The sequence below is a fragment of the Parasteatoda tepidariorum genome, chromosome 7 (assembly GCF_982258835.1).
Source record: "Parasteatoda tepidariorum strain Cologne lab strain chromosome 7, Ptep-v5.0, whole genome shotgun sequence".
NCBI lineage: Eukaryota > Metazoa > Arthropoda > Arachnida > Araneae > Theridiidae > Parasteatoda > Parasteatoda tepidariorum.
Genome location: NC_141761.1, coordinates 52411503 through 52428442, shown reverse-complemented (window position 1 = coordinate 52428442; position 16940 = coordinate 52411503). Strand labels below are relative to the sequence as shown.

The window sequence follows — 16940 nt, the reverse complement described above, 5'->3', positions numbered from 1 at the left end:
AATAATATTTTTAATGTGCATAAAAAAAATTATTTTTAAGTGTGTTAACAATAGAGTTTTTGATGACTTTTTTAAAATTAAAATTTTTTGAATACATTTTATAAAACATTCTTTTCTAAAAAAAAAGGCCAATCAACCATTCATACTAATATTTATTCCAATTCACCTTGAACTGCACTTGCAATAGGTTTTCCAGATAAATAAGGAGAAAATTTTTAATTAGTTTAAACTAAAATACAATCTGTGATTATGCATTATTAAAAGAATAAGAATGCAGGAAGTTCGGAAACGCTCTGAAATGGGCGAAAAATAGCTCCTGATAAAGTTTTATATCGGAAGAAAGGATATTTCGCCACGGGAATGTATATTTAATCATTCAATTACCATGTTAACCGCTTTCCTTGCAATATCTACATACCCGAGTTAACTCGGGAATCAGGGTTTCCGCTACGGTAGCTTTTTTCGCAAAATGCGAAAAGACCCCTCGAAAGTGCTAAAATTCAACAAAGCATTTTCGCATTTTTGCTAAAGGATTTTACCAAATTCCATTAAAGCTTCCGCGAAAAACCATGACGCTAACATTCATGAAAAAAACTTGATCAAACAAGAAGGATAAAAAATCTAAATATCTTTCGCAAGAAGAACCATGACGCTAGCGTTCACGAAAACCAAAATGTATAAAACAAAATGTTTTGATAAATAATAAATGTGTTTTTTTTTTGTTATAGGTATTCTTTTTGATATTCTTGTACATTAAGCTATTCTTTGTCAGATAACTTACAGTACTTGTTTGATATAAAGTAATTTTATAAGCCTAATGGCATTTTAGCATTTTGCTAAAACTTTTTTTCAGATTTTAGCTTTTTTGCTAATGAATTTTTAGACTCAGCTTAAACCCTGTCGGGAATGTAGATATTGCAAATATTTATTATCCCGAGAATACTCGGGAGTAGCAGAATTTGTCAGTACATTTTGTTTTATCATGTTTTTTTACTCGGTAGGAAGCAAAAAACATAATCTGCTCTGATTGGAAGTTTGCCAAGTTTTATTTGGGAGTTTTGCTATTGGATTGTGGGACTGCACATACGTTTTGTGCTATTGTATATACCAAGGGTGGCCAACCTGCGGCTCGCGAGCCACATGCGACTCTTTGAAGGATTATTAGTGGCTCTCGATAAATGTACCCGAGTTCCCTTTTAATTTTTGTGGCATTATATTTTAAAAAATTATTATCGTTCCGTATGTGTTTCAAAATGCCTTTTAAATTACTAACAACAGATATTAAAGACTAAGTGCAACATTGTAACAAATTTTATTTCCGTCCAAGTTCAGAATGATATGACTAATCGAAAACTGCGTGAACGAACATAAACAGTGGCGTAATTGTCCGTAAACAACCGACTCCAGACCGATTAACACGATCTACTAATAATTTATTCCTTTTTTTTTTTAGAAGAAAAAGTCAGCTAGAAGGAATATTGACGGAATTCCAAAATCGATTTCAAGACTCTAAATATTTTAAATCGTCTCTTGATTTTTTTCGGAATCCATTTGAAATTAACACATTTCAAGGCGAGTGTTTTTCATTTCCAATACAATTATGACCCAGAAAGCATCTGGAGAATTAGAATTAATAGAGATGCAAGACGATCAAGCTCTACAATTAAAATATATAAGTCGACGTCGATTGCTGAATTTTGGAAATTTGTACCAGAATCGAAGTATCCTGAATTAAAAAAGGCTACTTGTTGAATTATTTCAATATTCGGAACAGCGTACTTATGTGAATAATTTTATTCCACTTTAAAAATCGGTAAATCCCAACACCGATCAGTATTAACTAACCAGCATCTCAAAGAATTACTGAGAAGTGCTGTCACCAATTATTCACCAAATTTTAAAGAATTATCAAGCAAAATGAATATGTTTAATTTTTAACATTTAAATTCAATACACATATTTTGTACTTTTGCTTATATGTTCTCAATAAATATATTTTATGTAAAAAAAAAAATTAATACCGCTTTTGTATACCTTTTAAATACTTATTTAATTAGGGCTCCCGAAAAATTTCTAATTTTGAAAAATGGTTCGACTATCAAGGAGCTTGGCCACGCCTGGTATATACGATAGTTACTGACTCTACACAGCAATAAGAGTGAGGAGGAAAAAAAGGTGTATTCCTTCACTGACATTTGAAAAGTATTATTTTGTGTTGTCCCTTGTTTTAAGAACTATCATACAAAGACTAATATTTAACTTTTTTCCTTTGCCCAAGATAACTCGGAATAGTCAACTGATGGTAAATTAAATGTTTCTAACACACAAATATTAAAATTTCAACTTAAAACTTGTGCAGTATGTTTTGTTTTAGTTTCTTGTATTTATTAATAAAATAAAAAACATGTTGATTTTTTGAATTTTTTTTTCTTTAGACTAATTGGTAAGGGAAGTGGTTAAAATATACAATGTATAAAATAATATTAGTTAAAGACGTAAAGGACAATCCATAAGGAGAACTGATGAAGATGGGTTCAAAGGCGTTCATAATGCATTGGGTGCAAAAAAGTGCTGGCTTTTCAAATTGTTCTTTACCAGCTTGCTTTTTAGAAGTTTTTCTCGTTTTTTTTTTTCAAAATATATTTTTAAAGCATTGAATTAAAAATGTTTTTATTATATTCCTTATAATTATGTCTGTGTAGGGGGCAGGGAACTGACCTTGTATCAGAAGGTCCTGGGTTCGAATCCCGGGCAAGGTATGGATGTTTCTTTCTCTCTCTGTGTGTTTTATGTCCTTTCTCCTTTGTGTGTGAATGTGACCCGCCCTATTAACGGGTTCTGGTTGTGTGAATGGCGTGGCAGAAGTCAAGTTCCTGGTCATAGATGGCGCCACTGAAAAACAGGAACAATCGCACCTCCACTGCCTGAAACAGGCATACGACAAAAAAAAAACATCTATAATTGTTTGCTAGGCAATTTCATAGCGGCGGATTACAAATCGTATTATAAGCAATGCTAAAATTTAAGAATCGTGTAGCTAAATATGTTTTATCATTAAATCGAACAGTTAGAGTTAATTTTAGGCATGTGAAATTTTTTAAACGTTTCCTTATCTAGCCAAATGAATATCTGAAAACACAAATTAACTTAGGATCTTAAAAAATTTTTTGGAATGTAAAATTCTTCTTTTATTGCACTATTCTACTTAATCTACTTTCTATTCTACTTAAACTTTCATTCTAAACCTTTTTATTCTCTTTACCATTTTAATCTTTTTAGAGCTGTTTTTGATATTTCAGATACTTCGCATAGATATTTTTTTCAAATCTAACAAAAGGAGAGAGAAAAGAAAGAAAGAAAATGTCTTCAGATAAACTGTTTTAATGAGCAAAGGCTTAGTTATCTAATAAATTCGTACGTTTACTAAGACAATGTTAAACTTCTCTTCTTTTTTTTTTATTCAAATAAGTTATGAATGCAAATATCAAACTAAATTAAAGTTTAAGACTTAACCAATTCTGAAGATGATGTTTAAGTATGCATTATTTATTGGAGAAGTTAATAGAGTTTTATTGAATTAATATAAAGCATTGGGAAAATAGATTGCTTTCATTTAAATAATTTAAGCATGTTATGTTAGGGATACTAGGCATGCCATACTGGGAGTGGACTAATAATGTATTTATAATTTTTTCATATACATAAAATCTATTTATAATAATAATAATAATAATAAAAAAAACATTACCCTTTCTAGTCTGTATATAAAAAAGTATTACTTTTTCATCGCGTAATAGTATTTCTTTCGAGCGTCGTTCGTGAACGCTTATAATGTATTTATAATTTTTTCATGTACATAAAATCTATTTATAATAATAATTTTAAAAAAAAACATTACCCTTTCTAGTCTGTATATAAAAAAGTATTACTTTTTCGTCACGTAATAGTATTTCTTTCGAGCGTCGTTCGTGAACGCTTGCCGATGGAGGGCGGTGTTTTTCGGCTTTCACATAGCGTACGCATATTTTTGACGTCATAAAATGCTCAATTTTATATCACGATGCTTGGCGTCACGCTTTCATATTTCTGCATTCTTGCGTCTTTCACGTGTGTTGACGGCCCCTCGAAAGGGATATGTATCTCAGAAAATCGCTTAATGGTGGTAAATTTTAACTATCATGAACTGGCCGCGAGCAATAGCATCCTACCAAGTGATGCTAAATATATATTATCTTTATTCCAATGGTATGAATTACAGATAACGAGCTTTGCTTACATCAGTAACGTTAAGGCACCGAAGATTACAACATATTTTATAAATAAATAAAAAAGAAATTATTTTAGCCATATTAATTGAAAAACTTAGTGGAAAAACCAGGTAAGTGACATTTTTAGAACAAAAAAAGAAAATGTATCAGAATTATTCTTTTACCAATTCATTAGAAGGTAGGACAAATAATTCTTTGCTTTATTTTATTTACCACTGCCTAATTTAAAATAAAAATCATGCAAGCATACTAAAAACTAATATGGATTAGTTATGTTAAGATCAGTAATGTAAAAATCAGTTCTGTTGTATTAAACATACCCATATTGACGCAATTATTAATTGATATTTTCTCTAATTCATTAATTCCCCTAAAAATGTCATTCACCTAATTCTTTCTTCAAGCAAGCTCTTTAAATTACGTCGGTATATGCCTTTCAGTTTTGAGCGTGATTGCGTTGTGTTTATCGGTACTGATTTCTTGATTATTTTCTTCTTTTTATTCATCCCGTGAAGCGGGTATTCAGCTATTTAAAAATGAATGTTTATGTGTGGGTGCGTGTGTGTCCTTTATAGACTCCTAAACCATCCAACCGAAATCGATGGATCTTCGCATACAGATAGTTTGAAGCGCAAGGAAGGTCATTGCCGATATTAGAACATTCTACGACGAACCGTTCGAACGGAATGAGTGAAAAACAAAATGTAATTTCCGTATTGGTTAAACGTTAGTCATTGTTTTAAATTTAAATGTAGACACTTCAGTCTTTTTTTTTCTTTTTTTCTCTTACATATTTTAAGAATAACATCATTGATAATTTCTATCTTATAACTCTATTTGATAAAAAAAAACTAGTTTATTGCAAGTATTCAAATATTGCATTTTTTTAATATTCCTAAACCATCCAACCGAAATCGATGGATCTTCGCATACAGATAGTTTGAAGCGCAAGGAAGGTCACTGCCGATATTAGAACATTCTACGACGAACCGTTCGAACGGGATGAGTGAAAAACAAAATGTAATTTCCGTATTGGTTAAACGTTAGTCATTGTTTTAAATTTAAATGTAGACACTTCAGTCTTTTTTTTCTTTTTTTCTCTTACATATTTTAAGAATAACATCAGTGATAATTTCTAGCTTATAACTCTATTTGATAAAAAAAAACTAGTTTATTGCAAGTATTCAAATATTGCATTTTTTTAATATTCCTAAACCATCCAACCGAAATCGATGGATCTTCGCATACAGATAGTTTGAAGCGCAAGGAAGGTCACTGCCGATATTAGAACATTCTACGACGAACCGTTCGAACGGGATGAGTGAAAAACAAAATGTAATTTCCGTATTGGTTAAACGTTAGTCATTGTTTTAAATTTAAATGTAGACACTTCAGTCTTTTTTTTCTTTTTTTCTCTTACATATTTTAAGAATAACATCAGTGATAATTTCTAGCTTATAACTCTATTTGATAAAAAAAAAAACTAGTTTATTGCAAGTATTCAAATATTGCATTTTTTTAATATTCGCTATATCAGATAAATTCAATTCCCGAGCGCAACGCTCGAATACGCCCTCTAGCGGATAGATATTTTCAGACTTTTATTTATTAAGTTTTCATTTAGTTCTATCAAAATCACTGGTCGAGTCGGACGCTATTTTCTTAGCAGCAAATAAGAAGCAAAATTTCATAAGGAAAAGGCAGAAGAACTTGAAAAAACTAACCAGAACATTAATAAATCTTTTTGAAACAGAACACGCCAAACATTTGAAGAACAATTACTGAATAATTTTTAACTTCTATTACCAACAAACTTGCAACTGATAACTTCCGATTTCGGGATCGTATACTGTTACAGATGTGTGTATTACGTAAAAAAAAATTTTTTTTTGTCTTCAATTAATTACAAATTAAAGGGAAGACAACATTTCTTACTTTATTTCAATGAATAAATAGGATTTCAGAACTTGCAGAACTGCAATAGTTATGGAATATTCTTCTTCTTTATAGATATCTTTATAATTAGGAAAACAACAAAAAAGAATCATCCGAATTACTTGAAATAGTATCATTTGTGTTGTTCTTGGTAAGGATTTTTTAATTTCGAAAGAATAATTTCAACTAGAATTCAGCTATTCTGTTTTTAAGCTACATATTGAAATTCATATCGAGATCTTACAATTATAAAATTTTGTTGTGTGGTATGTCATCTAAAAGTAATGAAGCGATAATTTATGTATATATTATTTGAGAATAAAATTTTCAAACGAAGAACATTTCATTTGGAATTCTCCGAATTTATAAAGCAAGGAAGTGTTATGATTTTAAAATAAAACTTTTTACTAGTAATTATTTTTTTTTTCCTATTTGATGATAGTTCTCTACAAAACAACTTTTTAACGTCTAATTAAGAACTTTAAGAATAAAAAAAAGAAACAACATGAAAGTTTTTTTATTTCAATAAGAGGAATTTTAAGAATCGTTTTTTTTATCTTAGGAATTCTTTATTTTACGTTTTTTAGTTTATAACTTTTTTTTTCATAAAAATTGTTGTCAAAAAACTTTTTTTGCCAATTTAAATAGTATAACATTATGTGCTTATGTATACTTCTTGCATATTCTAATGTTTGAAGTAATATGATTCTGAAAAGTATGGAATGCAAAGTTTAAATATACCTTTCATATTAGATCATTAAATTTAGTAGAGCGATTTCTCAGGCATTAGGTTTAAACTCTAATAAGAAGATTTTTTACAAATATTTTCCGATGTTTGTTGAATGTTCCTTCTGTGAAGAAAAAAAAAAGATTCGATTTTGCTTTCACTTGCATAAGGAAGAATATCAAACATTTTAAATTACAATTATAAAAATTTGTTACGTCATCTAAAAGTAATGATGGGATAATCTATATAAATATATATTATTTGAGAAAAAAATTTTCAAACGAAGAATATTTCATTTGAAATTCTCCGGATTTTTAAAGCAGGTAAGTGTTATGATTTTTATAATAAAAAATTTTACTGGTAATTTTTTTTTCTTATTTGATGATAATTTTCTATAGAAAGGTTTTCTACGTCCGATTATAAGAATTTAATGAAGGATTTTTAGAATAATTTTTTTGTTACGTAAGCATTCTTTATTTTACGTTTTTTAGTTTATAAATAATGATATTTATTGAAACTTAAAATTTTTTTGATAATAATTGTTGTCAAAAAACTTTTTTGAATGACTGTTTGTATAGAAACTGAATGACTGTTTGTATAGAAATCGCAGGTATTCGTCTCATACAACAACGCCCTCTATAGTTCGTTGCGATCGTGAATTGAACAACATTATGTGGTAACACGCAAGGTCAGCGTCACCAAATTTATACTTTTTAAATTGTCTGATACCACGCACTTTTTATTTATTTATATTTCTTTTAAAACGTCTTTCTAAAAAACCATTTATTTAAAATGAACTGTAATTGAATAGAAAAAAAATATTTATGTATTTAAACGCAAAATTAATGGGAATGTTGTATTTATTTGTTTAAGTGAAACGTAAAAAATCACCATATTATTATTGAAGCCAATGATGCTTAATTAATTTCGGTAATTTATGCATATTGAAATAAAAGAAATAATCTGTGTACTAGAAAGCAAAAGTAATGACGTAAAGATTGTCTAAAATAAAGAACCGTAAGAAATCGTTATACTATTAATGACGACAATGATGCTCAATTAATGTTGATAATATGTTAATTGATATAAAAAACTTATGTACTAAAAAGCAAAAATAATAAAAAAAGATACTTACTCATTTTGGGGAGCCATAAAAAAATCGCCGTATTATTACTGATACTAATGCTTTATTAATATTGATTATATGCATTAATTGAAATAAAATAAAATAAGCTATTTGCTTGATGAAGTAAGGTTGAAAGGAGAAAATGTTAATAAAAAATTCGTATAGGTAAACGGTAATAAAACGCCACTCAAAAATGACGCTTAATTATTGTGTATTATTGACGGTAATACGGACTACTGGTATTACGGTAATAGGAGCAGTTTTAAAAAGAATTCTACAACGGGTTTTCCGTAATTTCAGAAAATATTTTTTTCCTGTGGTAGCAAAGATAGTTTATCAGTATTTTAATGAATGAGAATCAAAAGAACTTTGTTCTTCCACTAATAAATACTTTAACAGTAAATTAAAGGTTAGATAGAGAAATGGCAACGCGCCAAAATCCTTATCAAGTTCTAATAAGAATTCTACTTTTTTTTAAAACAATTTCAGCTTTAGTTGGCTATCACTTACAGATATATTTTTCACAACACTTAAATGTTGAAGGGTTATGCAATAAGTGTATATACTAATATATGTATAAAATATTATAATGATATATTTGGTGATGCTTAAAACATAACCAATACTGAGCAGTTTAAATACCAATACTTTAGAAAAAAGTGTTTTAGGACCCCTCGAAAGGGATAGGTACCGGAGAAAATTATTTAATAGTGATAAATTTTGACTATTATATTTGGCCGTGTGTAATAAAATCATGCCAAGTGCTGCTAAATACATTTTATCTTTGTTCTAATTGAAGGAACTGCAATAAACAAGTTTTACTTATTTGAATAAGTCACCGAAAAAGGCTACAAATAATATTAAACAAAAATAATGAAATTATTTTAGCTATATTAATTGCTATGAAATTATTTAGCTATATTAAAACCTAGTGGAAGAAGCAGGTAAGTGACATTTCCGAATAAAAAAAAAACGTTGTATCATAACTATTTTAATAACAATTTAGTAGAAGGCAGGGATAATAATTCTTTGCCTTATTGCTCCTAATTTTAAATAAAACCTAATTACGTAAAAAGTAAAACCTTATTACCTAATTTGAAATAAAAAATCATGCTAGCATACTAAAAATTAATGTGATTAGTTGTGCTAACATTTAAAAGAAAGCAAAAACAGTGATTCCTTAAATCCCTTAAAAATTTCACTTACATGGTTCTTCAGCAATCTCTTTAATTGTGTCGGTATATAAGCATAATTTCGTAGGGTTTCTCAGTACTGATTTATTGATTCTTTACTTATTTTTTATTCACCCCGCGCGAAGAACGGGTATTCAGCTAGTATAGAACAAAACTTTATATTTCGTTTTATGATAATAATTAATTAAACGAAATTACTCCTTAAATTCTCCATGATAATTTTTTTGGGGGAATAATAATTATATTAATTTTTTTCCTGATAAAATAATTAATAAAAAATTTCTCTGAAAAACTAATTTTTTTTTCCTTCACATTTTGCATTCCCTCCATTCATATTTTAAAATGAAATTTGAATATCTCGCTCATGAGCTGCAATAGCTGCACAACTCAAAAAATCATGTTTTGAGATAAGTGGGTTAAAAGTTTTCATTGCTAAGGAAAATGCAAGAAATGCTTTAGTTTGCTTAAACGAAGAATACCTTCAAGTTGAATTATGAGTTGTGCTAGTATTTATTGCTGCTGGAAGAATGTGCATTTTCATATTTACACCTGTTCTTAGTCCAAAACACGTGTTTTCTTTAGTTGTGCCACTATTGCAGCCCATGAGAGATATATCGATATTGGATGCACCTTTCAAATAAAAATTTAACAAAAATAAATTACAAATAAGTAAGTAAATATCATTCATACTTACTCGTACTGTAGGTACCTGAAGGCACATAGATCCGAACTTCATAATAGCCTCCCCTTTCTGTAATAGAAGGAAATAAGCTATAATATTTAAAATACAATATGTGACACATTAAATTCAATTCATTTTTAAGCAAACCGTTATTATTGATTGGAGGCTTTCGTTTAAATAAGGATTTGAAACGAAATGTGGTATGAATGCTGCATTTCTATAGCATTGAGAGGGAATTTTAAAATTGATGTGAAAATGAAGGATGTGAAATGACGTGAAAATAAAATAAAAAATAGCGAATATGATCGGAATATGTTCCTTGCATAGTATCTTTTAATGGTATAAAGTGCGTGATGAGTTCTAAAATTTAATTTTTTTTCTGTCGTAACTTCCACAAAAAATTCTCTGGGCTAAAAATTTTTAAATTGTCCCTTTTAAAAAAATCACTACAATATTCTCTTATGGATATTCTCAATGATTTGAAATTTTAACGTATAAACCTATGTACTTGCATCCCTTTGACCCTAAGTCTTTTTTTCAAATCCTAGATTATTTTGATTAAGTATTTCACAGTTTTCTTAACTGTTAACAAATTAAGAGAAAGATAGAATGGGCGTTTGATGATTAATCTCGTGTGCAAAGCGACATTTATAAGAATTCGAAAACATTCATTTCATTGCAAGATAATCAATTCGGACAATAGAAAAACAACAAACTAACAATGTGGTCAAATCCTAATTAATCTGCAGTTAATTATAACGACAGATTATAATTTCAAATATGTCAGAAAATATCAAACAATCGTTTATTTTTCTATAACACTTGCTTTTTCTAATCACTTTTACCACAAGAAAATTAATAAAAAAGACACTTTATTGGATTTAAAATTTAAAATAAAAAATGCATGCAAATAAATTAATCAAACATGAAGTATGCTGGTCCACAATTATTAGCGACAACGGATATCTAATGTTTAAAGGATGTTTAAAAAAAGACTAATTATCTGTTGCACCACCGTTTCTTTGTAGACATTGTGCCGTCATGTTTAGCATACTTTTTATTAGGTCATCTGTAATTTAAATCTTACTCATTCCATGCATCATAAATAGAGTTAACAAGATCATCTAAAGTATTTTAAAAATCTTTTCCCTTGTATATAAAATATTATTGGTTCCATTTTTTGTAAATCTTTTTTACTAGTTAGCTCCCAAACGTTTCCATACATTTAAATCAGAAGAATTCCAAATCAAATAATTTACTTCGTTTTATTCAAACCACTTTTTTAAAATAATAGATGTGTGGATTGATGCAATATTTTGTTGGAAAATGAAGTTAGAGAATAATCCCATATTAACAGCTGCCGTTCTAAAAATTCTATATACATTTGAAAGTTAAAATCTGTTAGGAAATATCTTTTTCTCTCCATTAAGTCATGACAGTAAGTGACTATAGCTGTCAGGTCCGCCTAAATAAATTGAAGAATTTTTTTCCATCAGAAAATATGTCAATTAAAAAATTCTCTTGCATACATTTAATAATTATTTCTTTGCATAAGAATTCGAGAATGTTTTGTTAAACGTGTTTTTTATTATTATTATTTATTTTTACAAAATTTGTGAAAGCAGAGATATTAAAAACTCCCGATTAAGAAGTATTTTTACGATACTTACCAGCAATTTGTTGAGATGGTATTTTTTTCAGAACAGCAAAAGGAACGATATACAATTGATCACAAGTAAGTTATGTTGAATTTCGCCCCGTTTTTTTAAATTTTTTTTTTACATATCCATCATTTTTAATGCACTTTTAGATCTTTTTATTCTTGCAAAAGTATTTGAAATTAACAAACGTTTAACACGCAAATTCTATTTTTTTCAGTCGTTTCACTCAATATTTTTAAAGCAAATGTGCAGACGAAAAAAAAGTCTAAATAAATACAAAACGATATTTTTGGAAAAAGAACTTTGAATAAACTGTATTTTGGAAATTATAATGAAAAGTAATAGTGTCCTTGCATTTCTGAACAAAAATACACTACAAATAATTTTAAAATAATTAATTACAATAATGAGGTGTAAAAAACATTTTATTTTCAATTGGGTATAATATGAAAAAAACACAACTACTTTCACTTCGAAAATTTTACTAGGAATAACATTTACCTTTTAGTTTAATTAATAAACTGAGTTTTAAACATGTTTACTAAATTCATAAACTTAGATAAAACAACAAAATAAATTATTTCAAAAGGAACTAGATTAATACAATTCCAACATGGTGAGCACCGACTTATAACAACACACTTCGTTTAATGTTTATTTGTTGCTAGAAATCATGTTCGCAGAAAATGCTGTTTACTAGTTAAATTTAGTAGGAATAACACGGCGTGTGACGTAGACTATAGTATACCCAATTACACTACAGCAAACGATTGCTTACATAAAAATCAACTCAAAGTTACAAAATAAATTAATAGAGTGTAAAAATTAAAATAATGAAACATTACATAATCGTTTGTTTTTTAAAAAGAAGCGTCCTTACAATTATAAACCGTAACCAAAGAGTAATATCGTTAAAAATGCACAAAAATTAACATGCAAATTATTATTATTATTTTATTTTTGTATTCCGGAGGAAGATCCAGAAAATGTGCTCAACCAAGATAATAGTGACAATATTTGAAGCATTAACCTCCAACGTAAACAAAAAGGAGGGTTTTCAGGAGCCAAAGGCAATTTAACCAAAACACATTTTCTTTCAGTGCTTCTTTTATCACTTAATCTCTACGTAATAAGTATAAAAATTGAGTCCAACCAACTCCTGTTAGAAACTGATACTTTTATTAGAAGCAGTTAGTTCTTCAAGGGTTTAATAGTTAGTGCGTTCAGTTTCTACTAGCTAGTCGGCGGTTTTCAAATCGAAATGAGTTTCTAATCTAGCAGCAAATCCTTTTTACGCCGAACTGATCCGAAAATTAAAGAGAGATCGGTCGCTCATTTCGAAATTTTCAGCGTTAATACAGGTTTGCTGAAAGTGGTAATCCTTTGGGTACGCTTATAAAATGAGGATTACGCCTAAGAGAGGACATTCAAAAGCTTTTCGCCGAATCGATTGCCAACTTCGATGCTTTTGGTCCAGCCATAAGAGGCTGTTATCCCAGTAATTGGCTTCCTTCGAAAAGTAATTATGCGCGATCCTGAGGAGGCAATACAGAAGGAGTATCAAAGTATTATAGATCAGCTCTGTAATTTGCATTAAATGAAGTTCAAAGTAAAATATTTACTTTAAAGCTGATTCTGAGGAGGGTTTTGTGAAGTTAAGTAGATGTAGAGTTCGTGAGTTTATTACGTAAATTCTTAGAGAAAAAATAACGCAGTGACAGTTATTATTGTAAATTATATAATTAAAATAGTAATTCTAAATGTTTTGTTGAGATTCCCATAATGATGGGTCATCTCAGAAAAGCTAAAAAATAATAATAAAAATAAGAAATCAAGATAATAAGTAAAGATAATAAGAATAATTAAAGAGACATTTTCTTCTTTTCTCTGCTTTAATGGTGCACTCACTCATTTTCTCAAATTAAGTTAAAGATGGAGGTAATTGGTAAAATTACAAACTATGGTTTGAAAAGAAATTTAAATAAATTACTCAGTCATGAAGACCAGAACTGAAGATCAAGAACATAGAAACATTATTTATTTTAACAATGTTGAAATAAAATAATTTATTTCCGTAGTGATTGACTTTTCATGGTATAAATATAGAGTGCAAATATGGAATTAACAAAAATGTAAACTAAGTTTTCTTCGCTTTTAAAGAAGGTAGTTTATTATAATCCGCATAAAGCAGAATTCACATATTTAATTCTAAGGATAATTTGGGGGAATGTAAGAAATATAAAAAAAAGTTCATCCATTAAGATTTAATAGATTTCAAAACTTCGTTTTAAATTGCAAAAGCGTAATTACGTTGAAATTAAAGGTTAAAGAAGCGTTGTAAGGTACAGCTATTACACTAATATTATGTATTTTATTTGAATAATAAAATATAAAAAATCCGAATTATAATCACCCATAGACAAACCAACGAGAAGAGATATTATATGTACTATCTCACTTTCCTGCAGCATAATTAACACAAACAGGGCCTTATTATTGCAAGAGCCAGGGCACAGTGTTTGAAGAAGTATTTAATGTATGCTCATTAATATTTACCTTTAACAGTATTATCAATATTTGATATGAAAACATCTTCGTTTTGTAAAACATTATTAGATTGATTTATTATTAACCACTTTGATGTCAAAAAATATTCAATGTTTGTGCTTATGCTTCATTTATATGTACAATATAATCAGAATTCGATGCTCGTATCTATTTTCAAAAACTGTTTTTAGTATTCTGCACAAAATTCATAATTTAGAATTTCTTTACAGCAGAAAGAGGTGTGAAGACTTATAAACTTTCACACAAAAGACGATTCATCTGCATCTTAAATTAATTTATTTAAAGCTATGGATGCACATTACAAACATAATTAACGACACATCACAGACAAAATTTAACATAGACATTTATCGAAAACCACCATCATCATATTAATAATCTCGACTCCACTACTTTGAAACAAACAGAAACCTAAAAGAAAAGTTTAATGTGCCATCTAGTTGCCAGTTTCTTACAGAGGTAAGGTTTTTAAAAATATTATGTAAGTTTTTCTAACATTTTGGAATTTATTTTAAAAAAGTTTAGATTTCGTTAAGTGAGGCTTTTGGACTTTGAAAATTATTTACGGTACATTTAAAGGGGGCACTAAATCGAAGTTCAGCCCCAGTTCCTAAGTTCAGCCATAGTCTAGTCTGGCACCGAAGACAAGACTTCAGAATCCCATGAGGTCTTGCTTCAGTGAGTCTTGTATTCAGCCTTATCATATCCATATTTATTATATGCGTTTCGGAATGAGAGAAGTATGGACAGAATATGCATTAACATTTAAATGGTGTTTTATTTTTATCAAAATAATAATTTTTATATTCGCAGATTTGTTAATACGTTGCGTATTTAAACATTGTGTTTAAATATGTAACATCATATAACAATGTATTTTACAATGCAAGTAAGAATTTTTGATTGGTTCTGAAGTTTTTGCTTGATTATATGATAACTCTTGATTTTGGGAACAACTTTTGTTTGCTTTGCCGCCATTTTGTTTTAACTATAAACCAAACACGCGTTTACTCATCTATGCTCTATTTTTAAAACTAGTTACATCCTTAACAAACATACATAACATATTTCAATATAATTTCCCACCAGGTTCATGGCAATTTTAAAACAAAACTGTAGATTCAAAATTTTTTTTATTTCTGATAAAATTTGCATATAAATGGTTAATAAATTATAATTTTTCTTAATTATTTATAATGGAAATTATAAAAAATTATAAATGTAACAAAAATTCGAGTAATTAAAATAATAAATTATATTTTTATACCATATGTGCAGCATTGGAGCCAGAAATTAAAACTGCCATGTCGTACTAGGCGGCATTAGTCCGGCATACAGGATCATGAGAAAAATATATATGGGAGATAGGATCGGATATTCCGATTGCATCAAAATCAGTTCTGTTTTTCTAGCGGACAAACTCTGAGTTACTTTTTACAAATCAAGAAGAAGGATCTACCATATTGACGTGTTCTTTTTGATTAATTCATGCAGCCTGTGTTAACAAATATGTCTTGCTACGTCAACTCTCTAATAAAGTAGTTTTACTTTTTAACCATTGCGGTTATAAAAATTATTTTTAGACCAGTTTATTATACGTTAACAATAATGATTTAGTTCAATAGTAGCAATGTTATGTTTCGTTTCGGTAATTTCTGCTGAGGTAAGCCTGGGTAATACTAGGTCTTGCCCCTCCCTTTATGCGAGTTTATGCTGGGCTCAAGAAAGCTGCAGTGCAGCTGAGAATAAGTACATTGAAAGCTGAACAGAAGTTTTATGGACCCCAGGACAAAAGTTACAGCGGGCTCTTTCCTCAAAGCACAAAAAGTATTATTTTAATATTAGGTAAATTTTTGAAGATCCTTCATACAAAAGTTTTCATAAAAGTATTGATACAAAGAAATTTTCTGCAATGTTCTTTTGATGTTGTTGTTGTTGTTAATTTACATCGCACTAGAGCTGCACAATGGGCTATTGGCGACGGTCTGGGAAACATCCCGGAGGATGATCCGAAGACATGCCATCACAATTTTGATCTTCTGCGGAGGGGATGGCACCCCCGCTTCGGTAGCTCGACGACCTGCGCGCGAAGTCGAGCACTTCACGGTAGCACAGTTTAACGATCACCAATACCGCACAATCTCGGTCCCTACGCAGACTGATCCAAGTGGTCACCCACCCGCAAACTGACCGCAGTCAGTGATGCTTGACTTCGGTGATCTGCTGGGAACCGTGTCTTAACGATCAGTCCACTGCGGGACTCAATGTTCTTTTGAAAAACCAATTAGTAAACACTAAATTTTTCTGTAAGGAATTTCTGTTGGGCACACAGCGGCCCGAGACAATTGTCCCTTTCCTCTTAAGTACGTTCTTGACTATATCACATGGAAATTACATGCATGAATTTCTGTCATATAAAATAGAATTTAACTGAAATTTTAGTATTACTAAATTTTCCATAGAGTTAACCTGTGTACCCGGTTTTATCCTGCTAGTGGAGTAAAACAGGAGGATTTGACATTTTCTAGAAAAGTAAAATCTTTTATAAAAAAGTAGTGCCTTCATGACTTTAAAGGAATAACATACTGTATACTCAACTAAAGAATGGATATCTGGATTAAATCTGATAGTTTCCTAAGTCGAAACTTTAGCTCCAACAAGCCATCGAATCTCAGCTATCCATCCTACCCCACTTTCCCCTACATATATTTGCTTTTATCATACGATCCATGAATTTAGAAAAACAATATTTTTATTATTACTTCAGAATAGTTCTCCCG

General features: G+C 29.4%; 1 protein-coding gene across 3 annotated transcripts in view; it reads right to left on the bottom strand.

Annotated features, from left to right (window-relative positions):
* The window catches only part of LOC107437356 (high affinity cAMP-specific and IBMX-insensitive 3',5'-cyclic phosphodiesterase 8B), a 373690-nt gene that overhangs the window by 49999 nt on the left and 306751 nt on the right, over positions 1–16940 (bottom strand). For all 3 annotated transcript variants that reach the window (XM_043039399.3, XM_043039401.3, XM_043039408.3), the window contains exon 2: positions 9944–10000. In XM_043039399.3, the coding sequence (XP_042895333.2) occupies positions 9944–10000 (57 nt within the window). The remainder of the gene's footprint in view (positions 1–9943; positions 10001–16940) is intronic.